The sequence below is a fragment of the Syngnathus scovelli genome, chromosome 2, assembly GCF_024217435.2.
Source record: "Syngnathus scovelli strain Florida chromosome 2, RoL_Ssco_1.2, whole genome shotgun sequence".
NCBI lineage: Eukaryota > Metazoa > Chordata > Actinopteri > Syngnathiformes > Syngnathidae > Syngnathus > Syngnathus scovelli.
Window position 1 is genome coordinate 14,726,214 of NC_090848.1, and position 23,228 is coordinate 14,749,441.

A 23,228-nucleotide genomic window follows, 5' to 3' on the forward strand; every position below is an offset into this window, starting at 1 on the left:
GTGATCAAAAGGAGTATTGTGAAGCTGGTTAATCATCGTCCGATCTCTGATAGGTATACCGCAAAAGTGCGAATGGTATCATAGAGGTAAACAATGATTAGTGGCTGGACTGTGAAAAGTTTTTTTCTTCTCGCAGGGAATCACAGGCTCCTCCTCCCACTCTTCCAAACTTTTGGTTCCCGGCTGTGGGAACTCCCTGCTGTAAGTTTGATTAGAGAAAGACAAGGAGGCGTGGGTCTTGGAGCTCAGTCGTGAAGAGGCGTGGGTCTGGATTGCGCACAAGAGCTGACGGTGCGTTCACGAACGCACTCACCCTGTGGTTTGCTTGGATCCAAGTCAAGGGGATGCAGTTGTAGCTTCGCTTTTGTTTTTAGTTTACTCGAGAAGACAATCTTTTTTAGAAGAGTGCAAGACGTGCACCAGTTTTGCAATCCCCCCCCACCCCCCCTACTTTCCGTCAAAATGTTCCCGGGGCGAGCTCGCTCAAAGACGCCGGGGACGGGCGCTCTCGTGGCCCGCTCGCTGCTGTGCCTCGCCGGGCTTCTGCTCGCTTTTCTTCCTGGATGTGGAGCCTTCAATCTGGACGTGGAAAACCCGTCTGTTTACAGTGGGGACAACGGAAGCTATTTTGGATACGCTGTCGACTTTTATTTGGCTGACTCCGCCAGGTGAGTTTATAAAAGACCACCACACATCTATCAATGTATGATTATTATGACCCTAATTTGTATGCCCACCCCATTGAAAATCTCAAATAAATAAACTCAATTTAATCCATATTTGTTCCCTCATACTGCCACTCATCTTTAGAGAAGCCTTTTAAGTGTGCATGGCGCTCCAGGTTGTGATGCTCTCCAGCTCAGCTGATCCCTCTGTTGGAATTCTTTCAGCTTGTGTACTGTAGTGGAGAGTAGACTTTACGCAGATTTGATCAGTTGGATCGAATCGGCATTCATTTTTATGCATAATTGGTGATCAGTTTTAATAATTTGCAGATCATTTGGGGACTCTACAACAATTTTCCATGTATTGAATGTTTATATGACTTTTTTAATATATAATTTAGGGGGTTTAATTGTTATTTTTCTCCATTGCATTTCAATGGGCTTTAATTATACATAAAATTATATGTTTTGATTATTTGTACTATATTATATGCAGACAGATGGTGTATTCTTTTATTAGGTGTTGCAAATGTTAAGTAGGAAGGAATGGCTCAGATTTGCTGACTGGTGCTTTTTGTTGGGTGTGCTTCTCTGCTAGTAAAGTTAAATGAGCCTTGGATGCAAACTCCTGCAATTGTAATCATCATTAGCCGCTAAAATGTTACACTCAGGATTCAGGAATAATCTGACTTCCTGCGTGAACGTGTCCAACAGTTAATTTTCTCCTTCCTCATCCTCCCCATTCTACCCTGACATGAGTTCGACCCCCCCCCCCCCCCCTTTTCCACCATCATCCCACCACTCATCTCCTAGTCCTTACTGACTCTTTAAAAGAGCCGCTATCCGTCTGCCTGGGAAGATTTGATGATTTAGGACGAAAAACTTGCCTCACTGCAGCGTTTCCCCTCTCCCTCCACCTTCGTACGACCTCATAAACTGATGTCATCCGGCAGGGCTTTTTAATTCACCCACCCCTCAGACCTCCCCCCCTCCTCACACACTCTGTCTGGCCTCCCCATCATCTCTCTTCACCTCATTAAGGATGAGGAGACGTCATCTTATTGATGATTGAACTTTTAATGCGGCGCGACGCTTCGCCTGAGGGGAAAGATGAAACAAAGAGGCTTACTAGAAAGCTTACTCCAAAGTGAGCGAGCAGATTAGGGTATGTTTGTATGACAAGAAGCGAGTAAAAGATTGAAGTTTTTTACTGTGGGTTGAGTGAAAAGCTTCATTTTTGGAAGACCATTGTCTCATACTGTCTGGATAGAGGATACAAAAAAAAACCTAATACGCATGCTGGGCTAATAGTTGGCATAAAACCAGCTTTGCAATACACCTTGTTGATATTCTGTACATATCGCTAGTGACCCTCTTAAATCAACACTGTCAATGTAAAATGCAGAAAAATCACAGCTGAACTTTGTAAAGATAAAATTTTTCTTTAAATGTGATTATGCTTACGAGTTTTCTCTGCAAAGTTGTGTTCTTTATAAGCACATTCTTCCTGAAAATATCAGTTTGCTTAAGTTTGGTTAGGCAATTGCAGAGGACTGACTCACTCACTCACTCACTCACTCACTCACTCACTCACTCACTCACTCACTCACTCACTCACTCACTCACTCACTCACTCACTCACTCACTCACTCACTCACTCACTCACTCACTCACTCACTCACTCACTATGTTGTCAATATAATTTGTAATGTATTTAGAAAAAGCATATTCTTTATATGTAGATATGGTATCTATTGACATAAATTATGAAACTTAAGGCAAAATTATAAGACTGTGGACGGGCCGTATGTGGGCCCCCGGACCTTACTGTTCATACATTTAATCTCCATAATATGATGGTTGCAAGAGCTGCAAAGAAAATCTACACTTTGATGGCATGAAGTAATAAGTGTTGAGCAGCACAAACACCCTAAATGCATGGTTTATGCATTTAGTTGTTGCATGCAAGAACATTTAACCACCAATGTTGCTGTGGTTGTGATGTTTCCTTCCACACTGAACACCTGTTAGGTTGTTCTCAAAGACGACCGTCTTCATGATAACGTTTTCATCAACTTTATCTTTGACACCTGATTTCAAATGTTTGCGTTCTCAGGCTTCCAGATATTCTTACTGATGGTGTATTTGCTTGACATGGCTGTCGATAGCATGTATTGAGCTCAAGTGACAGGATCAATGTGATCGGTCATCTTTCTTTCTCTTTCTATTTTGCCTGAGGTTGACTGGCAACCAGAATACACACTTAAAAATTGCTATGTGTAGAACTTTGTGTGATAGATAAGAATGTTGCAACAATTAAGAAAAGCGCAGTTGCCGAACTTGCCTAATTGCGAAATCTTACCAGTGCAGTGGAAACACAGCAAGTGGGGGAGTCGCAGGAATCCCGAGCCGGGGGTCATGCGAGGGTTACGTGCGGAGGAGTCTCTCCCTGTCGGGATGAGTTGAACGGCTCTGGCTCCAACCTTGGCAATAAAAATATGTCTGTGTTTGACAAATTGCCAGATGTGTGTGTCCAAATGCGTGTGTTGTGGTTGGAGTCTCCGCCACATCCATAAATGGGACGCCAGGCTTGCAAACACAAAGGCGTACTTTCTCCCACTTTGAGACTGACAAAAGGTTTATGTATGTAGTGCTTGTCATGCCCTCTGGCTTTACGCAATAAAATTAAACTGGGAGGCTGGCAGGCGGCCCACCAAGGAACAAGGCCTCGGTATTAAGTCCGGAAGATGGGAAACCGAAGTTGGCAAATGGGTTGCCGACAAAAGTATTGGGACACATTTCATCCTTATATGGTCCCTGGCCTAACATCTTGTTTAACCTGCAAAATGTTGAAGTGTGTTGTTGGGTGTTTTGCTCCGTTTGTGAGGTCAAAAGCCACTGATGATGCAAAGTAAAGTGAGAAGCAAAATTCTATGAACAAAGGACTATAGTGTAACCCAAATTACATAGCAGTATGTAGTAGAACTACATTTGTGACTGACTCTGCAGTGACTGCGGATTCGGGAGTGCATTGTACTGAGATGTTAGTCGTCAGGGTGCGAGGTCAAGGGCTGTTGTAATAAGAAATAACAGACTTGCCTGGGAGTGTATGAAAACTGATCCTGCGTTTACACAAGACTAGGGCTGTGCACAAATCTGTAGTGTTTCGAATTGAGATTCAAGTGGACGATCGGTGAATCTGAATTTTAGGACTTGAGTCAGATTGAATCTAAACTAATGAGCATTAAATTAAACAGTTAAGGACGACTGTCAATCAAGCCCATGTCAGCAGTGATTCACTACCTCTCATTACTTTGCCAACTTGACCTGGAGAGACGTCTCCCCAGCTCGCAAGCTTAGCTATCAGATGGTTACAACAAACAGTTTGCGAACAAGTTTTATTTATCAGGTGAATTAAGCAAAACCTTGCCCGGCAAGCACATTACATGTTTTTAGTCATGTTGTGAGTGCCCTTTTAGATGTTTTAACAACCTTTTTAATGGGATTGGGTCATGTAAATAGTCTCACTTCCACGTCACCAATGTCTGACCAAAACATATTGAGGTCATCGCTTTCACCCAGTCCCCCTTTGCCAAAATTGACCTTTTCAGACAGGTTTCGTTAAGCTAATATTGACGTAAGACCAAGGTCCAGTTAGTTCACTAAAATGGCAATGTTGTGCTTTTTTACAAGGGTGAGCTTTCTCGCGAACCTGATTGCTATCATTGCCGTACTTTGTATGAGTGTGTTTCCAAACTATACCTGCTTACGCTTAATACGCACACACACACGCGCACACACACACAATGGGTGCTTTGTCTTTACTGCCTTCTGTTGGAGGCAAATTTTCAGCGTGACTTCTTCTTTCTTAAGTCAATGCTGGAACTGTGCTTAAAATGTCAAGCTTTGCCACAGCGCTGTTCGATACCGCCAAAGACGTGACTGCTGCCACACTGCTGCGTTTGTTCCAAACACAAAGCGCCTGTGTCATTTCATATGGTATGAACTAGGGGAAAAGAAGTCTTGTCGATAGAGCGAGCCTGTGTTTGAGTACGGTGACGCTGTGTGATTAACCCCCCCCCCCCAAAAAAAAATGTTTTAAAGGTCTGCCATCACGTTTGAGTTTGGGAATGCCCCTGGGATGTCATGTCTGGGAGTTGGCTGGTCGTCAGGAGGGCCGACTCGCCTCATACGGCACATTGGCAGCACCAAGAGCCTGACCCCCAGACACCCCCCCCAATGAGTCACTCATCAGTGATGGTAATCTGATATGGGCTGTCCTATATTTAGCATTCAAATGGCACGGTCATAGTTTGGCCATATTTGACATGGAGATGAGCCACTGTGGCCATTACTGTGAATGTTTGTGTGTGCTGGAGGCTGTTTCAACAGCTGCTTCCCCCGCCCCCACCTTATTTAATACAACAGCCTCTCTATGCTTAGGTGAGACGACTCGGACCCCCTGACGTGGTCATTGTAGTGAGGTGTGAACTACCAGCACTGCAGGAGGACTTTAGGGGCCCGTGAAAGAATTGGTGCTAGGGGGTATTTTATAGGGGTGGGGGCAGGCACTTTGCTGTACATTCACTGGCAACCTCACAAATCATTGCAATGTTTTTCCTCTCGTTGCTTATTAACACAGTCGCCGGTTTTCCAAAACAGCTGCCAGGTTTAATGCACAACTACTGCAAGGTCACAGTTTTGTGTGTGTGTGTGTAATGGCTACAAAACATTGGCGCAACTAATGGTACTAGTAACTTTGTCATATTAAACAAATGGCCCAAATGACATAGATGCTCAACTTGGTACTAGACCTGTTCTGTAACGAAATACATAAACTGGCGGATGCCCTGCTAGGAGTCTTCCAGCCACATTTGGTACATGCTAAATACTTCTATTTCCAATGACATGTATGGTATTTGTTTTGCTAAGTGGTGAGAACAGATGTTCTACCAGCTATTACTTCCCAGTCTAAACCAATGGTGAGAAAATTTGGCATATATAATTGGTACTGTTCTGGTTCCATTAGCTGCAATGAATACTTTGTTAACCACTGTGGTGTATGTTAGCTCAACTATTAAGTATTTTATTTGCTATGATTTGCAGACACACTGTTTATGTGTCCCAAAAGTGTAGTAAGGTGGAACCCTGCTATTCACTGGGCATTGGGGGCTGAGCTCAAGAACAAATGTTCCCCTTGAATAGATCACGTGGGTCAAATTGAAGTAATTGGGATATGTAGGTTTTCTAAAATGACATTAACATTTGTTTCCTATGGCGTGTAGATTGTGTAAATGCAATCAAAAATCGATTGAAGTTGTAAAATGTACGACTTACGATGTGTAGAATTTAGCAAAAATAAATCAAATTCAAACCACTCTTTTCCTGATACATGATCCCATAATTCCAAATGTTAATATGTTGTAATAGTACGTTGCTCAAAAATTACGGTTATGTTGCAATTCGGTGTTAGCCAATGATCACGACTGCAAAGGGAGGAAGATAAGTTACAGACATTAGTTTTGCTGACGCTGCTGTGCTGTTGGGAAACTCCGCTGCTTCGTAGGCTGCTGGGCTGACGTTACAGTTATCGCTAGAATAATCATTTAACACAGCCATTTTTAGATTTATATCATGCCCAGTGTAGTGTAGACAGTACCTTCCCATGAAAATAAAAAAAATTCAGACTTTTCTTTGCCACTGATCCGCAAATGGGCACATTTATGGATGTCGAACAGGGAATATGTGGGTTCCACTGCAATGTTGTGATGCTTTGACTCTTTCCAAACCACAGAATAGAGAGGAAATGATTTTGTGTGGATAGTAAGATCAGCTCTATCCGTGACGCACTGGGCTGTTTATCTAATCAAGATGTCAGGCGTGTGCCTCAGATCTGTCGTGATGTCCAAAATTGTAAAAGATTTCCAACTTGTCGTTTATCGGCGATTCACAGGTCAATCTGACAGAAGCGAAATGTGGTTTGTGCAAAGCACAGTAGACTCTCTGTAGTCTGCACACACCATCCCGCCAGACACTGCTACTCTCATCAGCCGCAATGTGTGTGTGTGTGTACGTGTGTGTGTGCGTGTGTGTGTATGTGTGTATGTGTGTCCGTGCGACTCCATGTGTCCCCATATGGCAGCGTGAGGACTTGAGCAGCTTCCGTCTGGCCTCTACTCTGAGAGGAATTGAGACATTCGTCTGACTGCACAGGCTGAAGCTCGCGTGTCTGCCACTTGGCTACAAAAAGAAAACGTGCATGTAGCGTACAAAGTTGAATCAATTCCATTTGTTTTCAACTGCCTAGAAGTTACTTGCATTAAGTAGGCTCATACTGTTACAGACTAAAATGCTCTCCGTTGGTTTGCGTCGATGGCTCACTGAGAGCATTCTTAAGTCTACTTAACTAGTTTTGACTCCAACTGGCACAAATGTGTTTTCTTCTCTTACAGTGATGGTTAGGCTGATGTCAGCATCCTAGCTGGGTGGGAGACAATTATATTTTTTGAGGGGAGTGAGGCAATGCCATGGTCCACTTCAGTTCACCACAGTTTTTGCAAGGGCAACTGCTTGTGTGTGTGTGTGCGTGTTGGGGGGGGGGTAAAGAAAACATGAGCGTGTCGACAGAGTAAGTTGCTAATTAATTTAAGAGAAGCTACGCAGTCAACAATGGAGGACATCTTTCTTTTTGACGTGTCTCTAAAACAAGAGGATCATTTCTTACTCTTCCTTGATAGCAATGCTTCACTGTCCAAAAATTGTTACCCATCTATAACACCAACTACTGTCCTTGCACACACACTACACCTTCGTCTGAATTGTACTTAGAAACCAGAGCGATTTTTATTTCTTCTTCTTTTTAGCTAATGGTTGTCATAAAAACACACAGCCATAAAAACGCTAAGATACTGAGACAAAAGCGCAATCCCGTCTCTCTCGGTCTAGACCTGCCACCTCCATCGAGCCGTGGGTCAGGTCACTGGCCCCCAGCGGGTGCCGCATATTTGCATAGCTCGAGAACTGTGGCGACGCCCTTCACTTGCACCAAAGGAATTTGTCATGCAGACAGAGCTATATTAAATGCTAATCATACCAAAGCTCTATTTGTTGACAACAATAGATAATTGAAGGAATAGGAAAGGGGCGGGAACACCCTTCGAGCTCTACCGATCCCCCCAGAAGATATCAGGTCATTAAATGTTAAATCCGCATTCACTGTAAAGTACTTTTTGATGACTATCATGTTGTGCTAAATGGTTGCTTGTGTCAAATTCCTGCTTAGTGCTGATTAAAAATGCTTGCTTTTTCTTTTTGATGACTATCATGTTGTGCTAAATGAATGCTTGTGTCAAATTCCTGCTTAGTGCTGATTAAAGCTGCTCGCTTTTTCTAATATTCTTATTTCGAAAAGCTGCTCAGTCACGTTTTTTAGACGATAGATGATATCAACAAACGTGGTTTAATTGAACTTACAGTATGCTGCCTTTTTACTCAAAACAGATGAGGACAAGTCGTTATGTGTGTGTTCGTTTTAGCTTACAATTTTGTTAGGTAGCTGGATTAGCAGGAAACCTACTTTACAGATTTCCATAAAACCTTTTATTGAGGAAAAAGCATTGCATACATTTTGAGCATTTATATGAATCCAAGATTTTTTTTATTTGTTCTCAAGGTGCTTAGGGAGGGCCTCAGAGAAAATAAATCCATTTACTCCCTTTAGTTTTTGTATTCACCACTTATATTGTGTCACAATTACTTACTTGATTTCTCTCTAATGTTTTGGACTTTATGGACCACCACAGTCTGGACTGGTAGAAGTCAGACACAGGGCACCTATAGAGAAAAACCACCATTGACGCTCACATATAAGTACTGTTGTTGCTTTAGATTGCGTTAAATGACGAGCTAACGAACACAACATTTATTTCCAAATGGCTAGTTTCTTTTAATGCATGCATTTTAAGAAATATTAATTCTACAAGAATAAGGGAGATGGGTATCTTTGAAGCCTTAGAGGTGAGCCTCTTCTGCAAAGTAGTCTCCAGCAAACCTTGAACAGATGTGTGTGATTTGAATTTATACCCCATATTGGTGTGCGAGTTCGGATGACAACAAAGTCGCTCTCCAGGAAGTGCCTGTGAAGTAGATTATTTCGCAGGTGCTGAGGTCATCATAAATAATACAACTTTGAGTGATGGTTTTCCTTGTATCCTTTTTTTTTTTCAAGTGTGACTTTAAACTCCATGATATGAGACACACAGAGGTTCCCCATTGGGACTGATCTGTCAAGATTACGAGGTCACTCTTGCATGAGGAGGAAGCCTCCAGGGCGGCCAGAATGCCACGTTTGGTCAAAAAACTGTAAATGCTGCTGGTGCACATGTGGAAGATCGGAGGCAGGAAAGAGTGCACTTCCCTGAAATTGTTTGCCCTCGGCATTCCCATGTCTGCCACTTCAATGTTAGTGATGCTTGTCAGGTCAAGTGATCCACATTGAGCTAATGGCTGTGGCAAGTGGACATTATCATATGTTAACGTGCTAATTCTAAACAAAAGACTTTCGTGTGACCTGTAGACATTTATTGCACAGAGTATGAGCGATATTTTGATTTTTGTTCTTTCTTTGTTGATGCAAAAACTACTTAATTGATTTTTCAGAAAATTGATCTATATCAATATTTTCTTCATAATTGATCAAATGCCTATCCGTATGCCGACAGACCACCCCAGAATCAGAAATGTTGCGGTTCAATTGTCCCACGTGTAGCATACTACTAAATAGATTGTAGAGTATTTGCTCGTCTTTTAGCCCTTCATTCATGTCAGTATGTCACAGCTGGGAAAACAAGAGCATGACTCCACTTAGCCTGTCTGTCCTTTTTTTTTTTTCTGTCCACAATTCCCCACTGGGCGCAATGTTTTCTCCTTGAGTCTGATTTCACACCAACCAGTAAGAGTTGGGGGGGCGTCGCATTTGAGAGCCACATGGAGTGATGAAATAAGTCTGCTTAGTTTACAAAATAGTAAACTCTGGTGTTTATATTCCATCAGTTGTCGAAAATGGATTTTGAAAACCACAGCAACCATATTGTCCTTAAACTCAACCACATCCCCCTTGTGGTCTCCCAACCCATGACTGCTAACATTCTACAACTTGCTGTGTATACAGTAAGTTTTGTTGTTTCGCTACAATAAAATGATATAGCAGTTAAATTGCACGCTGCATCTCTTTGACAACAATGACAAAGTTCAATTTGATTCTCTTGGCTGAGGAACCATGTTTAGTAAGTAACTGTATGATGTCTATTTATGATTACTACTAATTACCTAAGAAAAGCAATGATTAAGAGTTCTAAAAATCTGCGAAGCATAGAACTTCTAAGTCAAGATTATAAAGATGCTGTGTAGTAAAGATCTTGACAAACATTTTGATGAATGTCCTTCCACTGTGTCCCGTTTAGTGCCAGCGTGGTGGTGGGCGCTCCCAAGGCTCACACCGAGCAAATCGGCATTGTTGAGGGAGGCTCCGTCTCCTACTGTCCCTGGAGCCTCGGCCAAACCGATTGCCACACTATCGAATTTGACACAAAAGGTAAGTGTCGTGACTGACATGCTTGCTAACATCTACAATTGAGATTAGATAGAGTAGAATAAAACTAAACAGTTCAAATTTGCATTTTATTTTGTACCACGGTCAAAGAGAATAAACACTCATTATGCTTATATGACAAATCAGATTATTGGGTTAGTCTAACCAAAAGTGGAATTATGAACCGTCTAATTACTGTAGTTAAAGTTAAATCCAGACACATTGTATTACTCATACTCTGCTAAGTGGATAGTATGGTAGTGATTTGCACATCTGCTTCATAGTCAAATGTTCTGGGTTCAAATCTTTTTTTTTTCCTCTGTTGAGTTTGTTTGAGCTGACAGGACTGAGCACCAACATTTTGACCTGCCTTTGTGTAGACTTGAGCTTTGTTGACGGGAAAGACTCCTCCTTCAGCACCAGGTTGTGGTCGGCCTCATTTGTTCCGCTCCACTGGATTCTTATCGGTTATGTCAGTTCCTGACAAGTAATTTTTATCCTGTTTATGTCTGGGAAAAGCTAATTGGCTGTAGAGGAGCAGCTTTTGAAGGATGCTCTTTGCTTTCTTCCCCCAAGTCATGTTTGGGAAGGTTTAGAGAGATAAGAAACAAATCAACAAATAAGTAAGACAAAGCTGTGTTTGCGGGACCGGTGAACATGATACGGGGAATCTTGGCTCAAGGCCTACAGGTGAGCTAAAGGGATGACATGAGGTGATCGAATGAATGGCCTTCTCCTTTGGGCAGCTGATAGAAGACCCGGAAGGCTTTTTTGCTCATAGACAATACAGCAGACTGACGACAGGACGAATCAGAGGAAACACAAACTCCTTAGCAGTTATTTTCCAAGTCTGAGACCACGGTTCAAATAGACTTTATAGTCGGTCGTGAACAATCGGCGTAATATTCCAGTAAGTGTTTCACAAGACCATTTGACGACACTTGGCTCTTGAGACTTTTTGCACTATTTTTTTTCCTCCTGTGTTAAATGTTGGACAGCCATGGCGTTATATGGCCGCAGGCCATCTTGAGCGATGTCATCGCAAGGTCTAATGGCGAAGGCGAGTCGACCCTCTCGTCAGGGGTAATCTGGAGGCGAAAGCGCTCGTTACCGTGACCTGAGCCCGTTCCGACATGCTGAGCTGCGCTCCAGTGGCGGAATTCTGAAAACATCTGCACGCGACTCTGCGCCAAGCAGCTGTTGCATGGATGACATTTAGTGTTGCAATTCTTTTACTGTAGCTGTGACCGAGCTTTGTATGCCAGCTTCAACAATCCAAGAGGTGATCCACAAGTCTGACAGCGGGTGCGCCTCGTCATTATTTGCTTGACTTTTTCGACAAGATGGTTGAATACGATGTGGTTTTGGCAGGTGCACAACTTGAAGTCTTAGTTTACGGGTCATTGATTACACTGGTCAATTAATTTTTATCATTCTTTCCAATCAGAGATTCAAGTAGACTTTTCTAGAAATTTTTTTTTGCGCTGATTCCAAATTGGCCCTAATTGTTCTTTCTCTAGCACATCAGGTTTTCATGAAAATGATAATATACCAACACCGTATATGTTATATAGTAATATTTAGTAAGAGTAGCTTCAGCAACTGGTGGAATCTTTTTCGGGAAATGTTAAAGCTATAAATTGCAATGCTTGCTAAAATCCGTATTGCGTGAACTTTCGTAGGTCAAACTTAAAACGTGAAATGAAAATATCCACAAAACGTGTCACATAAAGCAAACTAGTTGAGAGGAACTCAACAGCATCCCTGCTGGTCACAGCTGAGTACTGCAAGCCTTTTTACCTCAAACGCTTTGACACAATCAGCTATCGGTTGAACAAAACTAGTCGATTCATTGAGTCTTATGCCCAATGTAAAAAAAAAAAAAAGTGCTCTGACATTTTTGTGTGTGAGTGATGGTATCTAAACGCTTGGTGAGTTTGAGCTCTGACCCACAGGCCATCGACCGACTTAATTAGCCCAACTAATTGGGTCAAAGTGTCCCCCTCCCATCCACTTCCTCTCCCTTTGAGATAAGAGCCTGACTATGGTTGAGAGAGGAGGTGTGGTGGGCCAGGGCACCAAGGAGCCTGCGAGAGGATCCCATTCAGGATGGGAGGAAAGGAAGAGGACTAGGGGGAGCAGCCCCGCCAAACACAGGGCATGTGATGAGTGAATTTGACCATTTGTCTTCTAACCCACTCACACACACAAACACACTCACACAGTCAAAGGCAACACATCCGTCCGTCTAATGGTGTGTGCCTTTACTGGCGCACCCCCACACAGCAGGTCCTGTCCCGGGAGAAGCTTGGTCGGGCACAAAGCAGCCCCCCAGAAGTCACATGTCATGTTTTGAATGGCCTGTTTCCATGCTATCGCCTTTTGGAATCTCTATTCTTTTCATCTTATAGTGGTCCACGTGACTCCAGCTTACCGCCCGCCTCAAGACAAACACAACTTTTCATTGCTGGTTACAGTGACACTAGCTCCTGCTCAAATTAGCCTGATGAAATGGAAGGCTTCTATAAAAGTCATTTAGCCCCACAATTCAAAACACGCATCTCTCACCTCCCCCTTCCTCCCTTCATGTTCGGTAATGGTGATGTATTAATGTGTCCCCTCTGTGAGTAATGTCAGTAATGAGCTCAAATCCATTAGGCAAGCCCGAGCATTTACATCTTTGGCTATTAGGTCCATTCCAAGTAGAAAATCAATCGTGTTTTGTTCTCATCTCAATGATGATTTATCACAAGTTATGAGTTATCAGAAGTATCTCAATATCTTTATTTCCCCATGGATGCAATCTCAAGGATTAGATTGACATTAGATAATGCACATTTTCCTCACAATTATTATCATTGGCAAACGAACAAACATTGAATGGATTGTCATCGGGGAAAACAAAATTATGGTGATGCATTAATGGATTAATGCTTCTTCCTTTGTGTCAACAAATAATTATGGTATGCAATACTGTGCCCAAGTGGACTGGAGGTACAACAGCATGTGCTATATGTTGCCTCGCGTACATTTTAGGGGTGGGTGGCCAAACTGGACCAAACAGGACTTGTTCATGTCAGGAAAAAAAAAAGAGAACTAATATGCTACACTTTGTTGTGTTGGTTGTCTTGGTAACAGGAATCAAAGATACACAGCCTCTTACGCTCCATGTTTTCTTTGAGTTATCCATGCTGATACCTGTGAGTTGTGAAAATACGGTGGTGTGTTCTTAATGACTCCAGCAAATAGATATTAGCTGAAGTAACATGCTTGCAAGGAGCCCTTTGAAGCCTTGCTCTTGTTCCTCAATTGTTTACTTAGAACTGATTCACCTCGGGAAACCTAAACAGTCATGAGAAAAAGCTGCAGATGGGGTATTAAATAACTATTGTATTAAATGAATATTGTTGTTTTGCTCAAGATTATGATGTGGATCCTCGAGGGAAAGTCAGCGTCGGAAACGGAATTGTGCATTTATTTGGAACGGACATAGAACTGAAGTGGACGTCGAAACGGAGAGCTTGGGGCAAAAGTGTGTCGAAACATAGAATGATGACCACGTTGCTATGAGGGCTTCGGTCCAAAGAGTGATTATTTTGCTTGGACCAAACTCTTTGTGCTGTTCCACATGGAGGATGGAACAGAACTCCACTTTTGGATTGCTGAGTGGGCTGACAACACTCTTTGCTCACATCCGCACGCGTCATGACCATCATCTTCCTTCTCAGAACTGGCGACACCCTCGTGAGAGTCAGTTCTTAAAAAATTTGTTGTAATCGATTTTGTTTGCATTGCTTTGTTGCTTCGGCACAGATGAAGCATCTGTCTGCCAATGACTTTGCGAAGTTTAAACCTGACCCCGGCGGCCATCTGTCATCTCTCGCTTGCTTGCTGGTGGAGTGTCGAAGTGGCGGATCATTGGCCAGGTGGTCAAACGTGGCCAAGGGTCAATGAGGTTAAGCTCAGACAGACCGGTTCGAATTTGGTCAGACACTCTGGATGCCGCACATCAGCCTTAAGGAATTCGTCACCCTCGTCACAATTGTTTATTTTCGCCCGACGGCTGTTTGAAAATATTGATTTTATATTTTTGTCATCTGTGTCACACTTTGTGTGAAGACCAAATATCCGGAAGCAAGGTCAGCTTTTAGGTAGTATGTGCTAATCTGGCCAACTAACATTAGAGTCTTTGAGAAAACAAAAATCTTAGGAGTGTTGCTTTATTATGTTTTTTCTTTTTCATATTTCACATTACGACTTGTGGTCTTGGTGTCAATGGAATTTTGTGTATCTGTCACAGGTGCTCGTGTCGTCTTTTTCAACAACACGGAACATCAGCTCGAGTTCAAGTCGCACCAATGGTTCGGAGCCACGGTGCGTTCCCACGGTGACACGATTCTGGTAAGTCGATCCTGGCAAAATATTGCTGCATAAATGAGCCCACCATAAAGCTGCAACACATGCAGTGAAGTTCCCCTAACTGCATTCCCAAACTTGCTTCCCAATCAAACATTCAATGAACCCAACCCCCCAACGCCCAACCAATGATGTCAGAGTTTGGCCGCCAGTCATCTGGTCCAGCAAGGGTCATGACCTGGGTTGGGTTTTGTGGTTACCCTGCTCCAGATGCACTGACACCCTCAGCAGGCGTCCCCCTTTTAGATCACTGTTGTAGCAACTGGAAAAACATTACCCACCTAAAAAATCGTGTCCAGTCCACCCCCTCATCTCTTCCATACTGACCCCACAATTTTCTTTCTTACAGGCCTGCGCACCTCTCTACTCGTGGCGGACAGAAAAGGACATACCTCGCTCGGACGCCACTGGGACCTGCTACCTCTCCGTTCAGAATTTTACCAAATTTGTGGAGTACGCACCTTGTCGAACAGGTGACCGTCACCTTTGTCTTAGCTTGACAAAAGTTGCAGCAAACACAAGTACACTGCTGCTAACCCCAAGTCAGTTGATGTTATGACACTAATGAAAACAAAAACAGTCACGACAGTATTAGTATTATTATTCTGATGTTAGTTTTTCCTCACAGTTTTTTTTTTGTTTTTGTTTTTTATGAAAGGGCCCTAAACTAAATCCACAGAATTAATCAACCTATGGGTACAAACAGAGTGACCCAAACCCAATATTATTTTATTATTGATGTATCATCTTAATTCCTCATATTGTGATGGATCTGTCATGTCTGTAGAAATCAGCGATGAGGGAGGACAAGGATACTGCCAAGGAGGATTCAGTGCCGACTTTACCACGGTAACCACCTCGTTTTGGACCAAGATTTGTCCATTTCATTTGTCAGTGTAGTAACGCCCAATGTATTATTTTTTTTATCTTTCAGGACGGTCGAGTGGTGTTGGGTGGGCCGGGCAGCTACTTCTGGCAAGGTAGGCTTTGACGCATCATTCAATGCAATTCAGATTTCTTTCTATAAAAATAAATAAATTGAAAAAATATATACCTACATGTTCATAGCCAACTGGTTTTCATCTTTGGTCATAACTCAGGTCAAGTGATCTCAGCAGATAAAGAGGACATTATTAAGGCCTACTACCCGGGCTACTTTATGCAGTCTGTGGGCGGTCAAATCCAAACAAAACAGGTCCACGCTGAACATGATGACAGCTACCAAGGTAACACAATTTTTCTTCCTCCTCACCCTTGTTTATTAATACGCCAAGAAATTTCACTTTCATTTTTATGCCCTATAAGGTTATTCGGTGGCTGTGGGGGAGTTCAGTGGCGATCAAGTTGAAGGTAAAGTCAATTAAATGTTTACAACCAGGCCAGGAGTTGGCGACAAATGCAATTGCAGTAGACTACAGAGAACATGAAACTAAGCCACCCGAATATGGTTTTGGCCCGAGTTGCGTTCTGCTAGATTTCTTCCTTCTGTAAATCTTGACTTTATTTCCCTCAGATTTTGTGGCTGGCGTTCCAAAAGGAGTCATGCTTTATGGTTTGGTAAGAACGTGTTCTATTTTGACTTTCTTTTTTCGGAGGCTGTGTGGATTTTAAGACTAATGGTGTAAAATATAAGGGGGGGGGGGGTGTTTTTGTAAAATTAAATTTTGGCATCTTTGACTGCTGTGTTGCAGGTGTCCATTCTCAATGGAACGGACTTGAAGATGATGTTAAACTACACAGGCGAGCAGGTGAGTCAGAATTTTCAGTGACGCTCATTTGTTAATTGAACAATGTAGTGGCAAATCAAAAAATGAATAAATGAATAGAAAAATTTTCTGAATCTTCAGTCTGGATTTCATGACATTGAGACAAAACAATTGCTGTCTTTGTCCCCAGATGGGATCATATTTTGGCTATGCAGTGGCCACCACTGACATCAACAGTGATGGGTGAGTTTTCTCTCACCCAAAAATAACCATCGGGACCTAATTGGAGGCCAATGACTAAGCATTACACCTCAAAGTGTCTCAACGTGAGTGACCGAATGTATGTCCCTTTTTTTTGTCTGCAGGATGGTCGACCTGCTGGTGGGCGCCCCCATGTTCATGACGCGAGGCTCTGACAGCCGCCTGGAAGAAATGGGCCGAGTCTACGTATACCTGCAGCGGGCTCCCTTGAGCCTGGCACTCAGGCCACTTCATCTGACAGGCACTCAGGTGTTTGGCAGATTCGGCAGCACCATTGCACCCTTGGGTGATTTGAACCAGGATGGATTCAATGGTGAGAGCAGGCGACCAATCGTGTTGCGGAACGGTACGATCTGCTACCATTCAAAACACAAATGTCATCCTTGGCAGATGTGGCTGTGAGCAGTCCATTTGGCGGAGAGGAGCAGCAGGGTTTGGTCTACATCTTCAACGGCTTCGACCAAGGCCTCAGAGAGAAGCCATCCCAGGTGATTGCGGGCCAGTGGGCCGCAGGTTCCACTCCCGCCAGTTTTGGCTTCGCTCTCAGAGGGGCCAAGGATCTGGATAGGAATGGTTACCCAGGTCAGTGATGTTAAAAACAAAACTGTGTGCATATCAGGCCTTTACATGCTTTCTCATCATTTTCTCCTCATCTTCCCAGATCTTATTGTTGGTGCCTTTGGAGTTGATAAGGCTGTTCTCTACAGGTTTGTTCTTTAACATTATTGAAATTATTTCTGATGAATATGAATTTTCATGTTGTCGAATTCAAACAGAAAAGTCTATGCAATATTTTATGCTGTAATGTTTTTTAACATGTGCTGCGGTGGTCTCTCACAGATCCCGGCCCATCGTCAACACCAGCGCCTCGCTCACAGTGTACCCCACCATGATCAACCCTGAAGAGAAGAACTGCATGATCACGAACGGGAACACAAGTATTTCCGTTTCTTGGTTAGTAACCAGAACTCGACTTCTGTAAACACTTGTTTCCTGCCTGATAAGGCATATGCACGACGTCAGCGTTGCCCGAGTGCTGCTCTCACGTGATGCATGTTTTTTGTGTTGTGCATTTAAGCGACATGTTCAATAGCAGCATTGTTGGCCATTGTGGCTTCCTATAAATGTGCACACTATTCCCTCTCCAGAAGAGAGGAAGCAGACGGCGGCGGCTGGATTTTAAACACGCTTAACACTGTGCTCATGTGTGTGCACCCCTCTACCCCCACTTTATGAAGGAAACGTTTGTATACACATGTGTCTTGATTACACCGCCGCGTTGCTGTGGTGATGAAGAGTTTTCAGAGGGGATAATGGCAAGGAGAGTGAGAGAGGGGAGGGGCCTTTTCCTTGCAGTTGCTTTGAATGCGATATTGTTGGGTAGTGGAACACAGCTGGGAAACATCAGGACACGTAGACTCACAGTTGAGCTGGAGCATTCACACACAGGAGCTTGGATAAAGATATTAGTGCTCCTCAATAGAGGTCCTTGTACTTTGTCTCTTTGTGTTAGTTTTGGATAGGGCAAAGAAATAAAGGGGAGATTTAGAAGCAAGTCATTCACATATTAGATTTGAATACTTTGCAAATGGTGCAGATGATTGCGGGATAATATCAGCAATGAAGGATGCCATGATGTTAATCCAACTGAAAAAAAAACAAAAAAACAGAAAGGTTCTTAATAATAAAAAAAAATCAATTGATTCAATAGATTCAGCAACACTATGACTGTTTTCTGCACTTTAAATAACTGAATTCAAGAAGATATGGCTCTTTAAGGGCACTTATTAAAAAATATGATTACAAGAAATACAAGACTGGGCAAATGACTCAAATTACACCACTTTGTCCATTTTATTGAATGACCCTTCTTTGCTGAAAATCAAAGCATGTGCTTCTTTTGTTTCAAATGTAATTGACCAAACATTGCAATACAGGTTAAGAATATGAGCATCGGTTTGCTTATCAAATCATATTACGTACCTGGAAATGTCATTTATTCTAAGTAAACAGCAGCGGTGGCAAAACAGAGCCAGTTATCACATTCATCACCGTATCCTGTCCTGGTTTTTGCGGGTTCTACAATGATTAGGTGGGGGTGGGCTGTCAAGACATCAGCAGCGTGTTATGCGGTTGATGTCATGGGAGACGACTTCCATGGGTAACCTTTGGCCAACTCTGCTGTAACTCTAGTGCTTGCCCAATTTCACCCTTCTTAACTTTGCTACTCGTTTTTACATGCATCAATTTATCAGCCCGGCCTGGTGAAAGCTGGCTTCCCAACATTCCCAGTCATCTTAGTCATTGCATTTGTTACATTACCCTGAAATGGGAAACGTGTAAGGAATGGACTGTGTGCTTTTTATTTACAATCAAACTTCTGTCCAACACAGCGTCAACTTGAGTTTCTGCATATCGGCTGATGGGAAGCAACTACCCGACGTTCTCGGTGAGACAACATTCCACATCTACTTTGTCGAAAAGTTGTTGTGATTTTTCACATCTGACAGTGAAAGTTTTGGCACATGATTGCTGGATTTCATTCCGTCAACTATTGTGATTTATACTGTAGGTCTGGAAGCCTGGGTCCAGATGTAGTGTTTTTTTCTACAGAAATAGAGATCACCATTCATAAATAGATAAAATCATTTAAAATTATTCTTTTTATGCATGGCAGATTTCCAGGTTGAGTTGCAGCTTGACAGTCAGAAGTTGAAGCAGAAAGGAGCGGTGAGACGAGCTCTTTTCCTGGATTCCCAGCAGCCTTTGCTGCAGAGGAACATACGTGTGCGGCACGGCGAGCGTGTGTGCAACCACACCAAGATCTACCTCAGGGTAGGTCCTCTTTCACAGCTATATCCTGTATAATGCTACCATTCCTTGCTGTAGCCAGTCTGTTTTATTCAACCGTGTATTCTTCAAAATAATTTTTTACTGCAGGATGAGAAGGAATTCAGGGATAAACTCTCCTCAATCTTGGTGGCGTTGAACTTCAGCCTGGATTCCAAAGCTGCTGCGGATCAGCACGGCCTGCGACCCATTCTCAACTATCAATCCGCTAACATGATAGAGCAAAAGGTACTTCAGACTAAATAAAGTTGCATCTAACCACAAGTGCATGAATGAAATGAAGTAGCATGTATGTATTGTACAGCATGCTGTCATTTTAAGGCGCACTGGCTTATAAGGCGCAGTCTCAATGAACCGGTCTCTTTTAAATAAGTCAAACTTTATTGTACAGCCATACAAAAGGCCCACCTGATTATAAATCTCAGAAAATTAAAGGGTTTTAATTGTGCCTCCAAATTCCAGCGCAAGTCATGTGATAACATGGATACACATCACTACAGCCTCAACAATTTTCTAATAACAATCATGAGGGAATGACACTGCCAGAAAAAGATTCAAGTGATTTAAAAAGGGGATTTCAGTATGAAAATATGAAGAGATTACAACTTTCTGGTCTCGGGCTGTATGATGCAAGATTTCCATCTACAGGAATGAACATGGATGAAATGTTTGACCTCTGGGAAGACTTTCTATGAGCTGTGTGGAATGTGTCTGTGGGTATTGTTTTCCATTGGTGAGTTGCCTGATGTTGGACCCAAGAGACGGCCTGCTGGCCATTCGAGTGTTTGCTAAAGGTGTTTGATGAGCTGGTCCCACACCAAACTTATTGACACGTGCCTAGATGGACCCTGCTTTGTATATTCCAGTTTGGTTAATGTGTCTCTCGCTGTCATGTAGCTTCTCCTTGGCTGCTGCCTTCAACATATCAAAGCTTTTGGGCCTCTCACAGATGTGGGATGCTGCCAAGACCTTGAGCTAAAATATCAAACTTAAATCTGGCAGAGCTCCCTTTTAGGATAATCCTGAAATTCAACATACTCATGTGTCAATTGGGGGGCGGGAGTCGTGTTGAGGATATTTAATTTCATCCGCAGAATTGGAGCTTATTGTGATAACGCAGCTCTGACCTTCATTAAACTGTGAGACTGTGTGGCAGCAACTTTTCATCAAGTCTGGATGTGTCTCAAAACGTACTCACGCTCTCATCCATAACCTATTCCGTATGTTACTCGTGGGATTTATCGTCTCATGCTGCATCAATTCATGGCCGTCATTCTGGCATCATGTGCATGAATCTCAGCTGTTGTTCTTCTTGGGAGCTTGAAAGTATGCAACAAGGCCCTCATTGTCCTTTGTTACTTTGATTAATGAAGTACTCTCGCTTGATTGCACCATGCAGGGGACACTCGTTTTTAAAAACGTTCTTATCGAATCTGTTGCGCCACACTGGACGACTTCATTCGCTCAGATTAAGACACAAGTTAGTAACAAATCATGATTGAAATATGAATCATCTGCGACAGAAGACAATTTGGTCAAATTCCAATTGTTCTATCTGATGCCTACAGTGTAAATCACACATGGATCCGCTCAAGTTTGACTTGTAACATGCCTACTCCAGATGAATACAACGGTCCCAGGCTCTAAATTTCAATTGGCTTTCAAAACATATTTTCTTAAAATTTCCCACTGTGTTTTTTCCCACTTTGTAATGGGGCTGGGAGAAATCATGTGGTTTGATAGCCCTAAAAAAAACTTGTATTACTTTCATCATTATACTGCAAATGTTTGTCAGAGTTGTTGTGAAGCTCCTAGCATCACATGTGTTATCCACACAGGTCCAAAGAACCATGTGCGTAGTTAACATGGCGGCTTCCCTTGGTGTCCATAATTAGAGCCTGGTGTTGGTGTAATAACAGAGGGGGTGGAGGCAGGCACATTGCTCTCTCTAATCTCTTCCTTCTATTTATTATCCTCGTCATCACCGACATCGTGACACTGACAGTCGCAGGCTGATGCAATTTAGCTTGCCGCAGGTACAACGTTAATTTAGCAACAGTACTTTTAGTTCCTTTCTTGCCTTGGAAGTGCCATTCTCTTCAGTTTTGGGGGGTTTCGATGTCTGTATGTAATATTCCAGAAAATTATGAAAGGTGAAATTTCTCACCTATAGCATGGGAAATTGCATTGGAATGTTGAAGTTGATGTTGCAGAAGACTGGTATTGGCTGGTATTAGAACATTTAAAACTGTTTAGAAAAGACAGGACAGTCTTGGGGTCTCTATTTTCTGGCCTTAGTCACGTGATATTCCGCATATTCTAGCAGATTCCACGTGGTTGTGTTACCAACTCATCCTAGTCATTTTTTTTTACGACACATTCTAACTCGAGTCAGATGAGGCTCGCTTGGCTGTCATCTATGTTGACAACATTTTAACTTAGCATGTCTGATCTGATGTTCAGGCAACAGTTTCAAACATTTATTACCACCTCCCACAGACCTCCAGTTGAATCGTACCATTTACAACACAAGCGATTTACACGCGCAGTGGGAGTCAGCATTTTAAAGACAGTGCTAGAATAATGAGGCGTATGCATGGCTTAAGTTTTTCTACAGCCTAACGACGCTGCCTCTCCGGTTTCACTGGGGTGGCGTAGCGTGTGTGGAAAGTGTGGCCCGCCACAGAGCGCTGTGATGTGGGACGGTGGCGAGATCGGTGAACTTGCAGCCGCATGCTCTGTGCCGCAAGAGTGTATGCTTCCCTACGGTCAGACTCATCATTTCCTCGTGTGACGTCGCAAACACAAAACATGTGCGTGCCGGCACAGCTGGCTGAGGAGAGTGTGTGTACGCGTCTGCTCCTATCATTAGCTCACCGGGTCGTCCCATTGAGCCGCTACAGTGTTTCAGACCATCCGTTTGTAATCCTATAAATAAGAAGGGGGGCTGTGATCCAGGTGTGTGTCGGGATGTCATCAGTCATTGTACATGTTGCATCATGCTACACTCATCCTCATGTCTCCCTTCAACACATGTGATTTATTAACTGAATTCAAAAGAAAAAGTGTGGCTTCTTTATGTCACATTTTTTTGTGTTTGAATAAATGTGTGTTCAGGCTCAGATTCTGCTGGATTGCGGAGAAGACAACATCTGCGTCCCCGATTTGAAGCTGGCAGTCCACGGGTGAGTCTTTCATTTCCTCTCATATTTCTTGGAATCCATTTGTGATTGATGGGGAAATACAGTAGATTCCGCAAATATACAAAGTTGGAGTGAATGCTGTTTGAAATCTCAATTAAGGACCAATTGGAATTGATAAAAGGTTTGATATAAATCAAGCCCCTGCACTCAAACCTGACTGCTCCTGTTTTTGTTGCACCGCTGCTGGCTTGAACACACCAAAGGAAGGTCAAGCAAGCACCGGCCTTTCAAAACAGGAAGCGCGTGCGCTCGACAGGTGCTACGACAAGCAGGAGACAGGCAAATTGTCAGGAAACGCGAGCGCCGGGTGCCAAAAGTCCAAAGGTCCCGCCTGATGCAGAGGTTGCCACACGCTGTGCCGAGAAATCTGTTAGCATTTTCCTCCTCCCTGATACTCCCTTCTCCGCTCTGTCATTTCGATTTCACATTCCTATATTTATCTGCCATCTGCATGTATGGGCGACCCCTTGCATATGGAACAACCTGCTCTGGGTGCATTGAAAGTGCAACTCCAGAAAAGTGCGATTAGCGCAATCAG

At 43.0% G+C, this 23,228-nt stretch overlaps 1 protein-coding gene across 1 annotated transcript in view; it reads left to right on the forward strand.

The window, feature by feature from the left end:
* Positions 1-226: 226 nt before the first annotated feature.
* Positions 227-23,228, forward strand: part of itga5 (integrin, alpha 5 (fibronectin receptor, alpha polypeptide)) — a 31,290-nt gene continuing 8,288 nt past the window's right edge. The window contains exons 1-19 of the mRNA XM_049755055.2: positions 227-668; positions 10,127-10,257; positions 14,555-14,655; positions 15,020-15,143; positions 15,458-15,519; positions 15,605-15,650; positions 15,771-15,896; positions 15,976-16,020; positions 16,184-16,227; positions 16,362-16,418; positions 16,567-16,619; positions 16,742-16,950; positions 17,028-17,219; positions 17,299-17,344; positions 17,478-17,591; positions 19,031-19,086; positions 19,315-19,472; positions 19,578-19,715; positions 22,605-22,672. Of these exons, the coding sequence (XP_049611012.1) occupies positions 463-668; positions 10,127-10,257; positions 14,555-14,655; positions 15,020-15,143; positions 15,458-15,519; positions 15,605-15,650; positions 15,771-15,896; positions 15,976-16,020; positions 16,184-16,227; positions 16,362-16,418; positions 16,567-16,619; positions 16,742-16,950; positions 17,028-17,219; positions 17,299-17,344; positions 17,478-17,591; positions 19,031-19,086; positions 19,315-19,472; positions 19,578-19,715; positions 22,605-22,672 (1,976 nt within the window). The 5' untranslated portion in view covers positions 227-462. The remainder of the gene's footprint in view (positions 669-10,126; positions 10,258-14,554; positions 14,656-15,019; positions 15,144-15,457; positions 15,520-15,604; positions 15,651-15,770; positions 15,897-15,975; positions 16,021-16,183; positions 16,228-16,361; positions 16,419-16,566; positions 16,620-16,741; positions 16,951-17,027; positions 17,220-17,298; positions 17,345-17,477; positions 17,592-19,030; positions 19,087-19,314; positions 19,473-19,577; positions 19,716-22,604; positions 22,673-23,228) is intronic.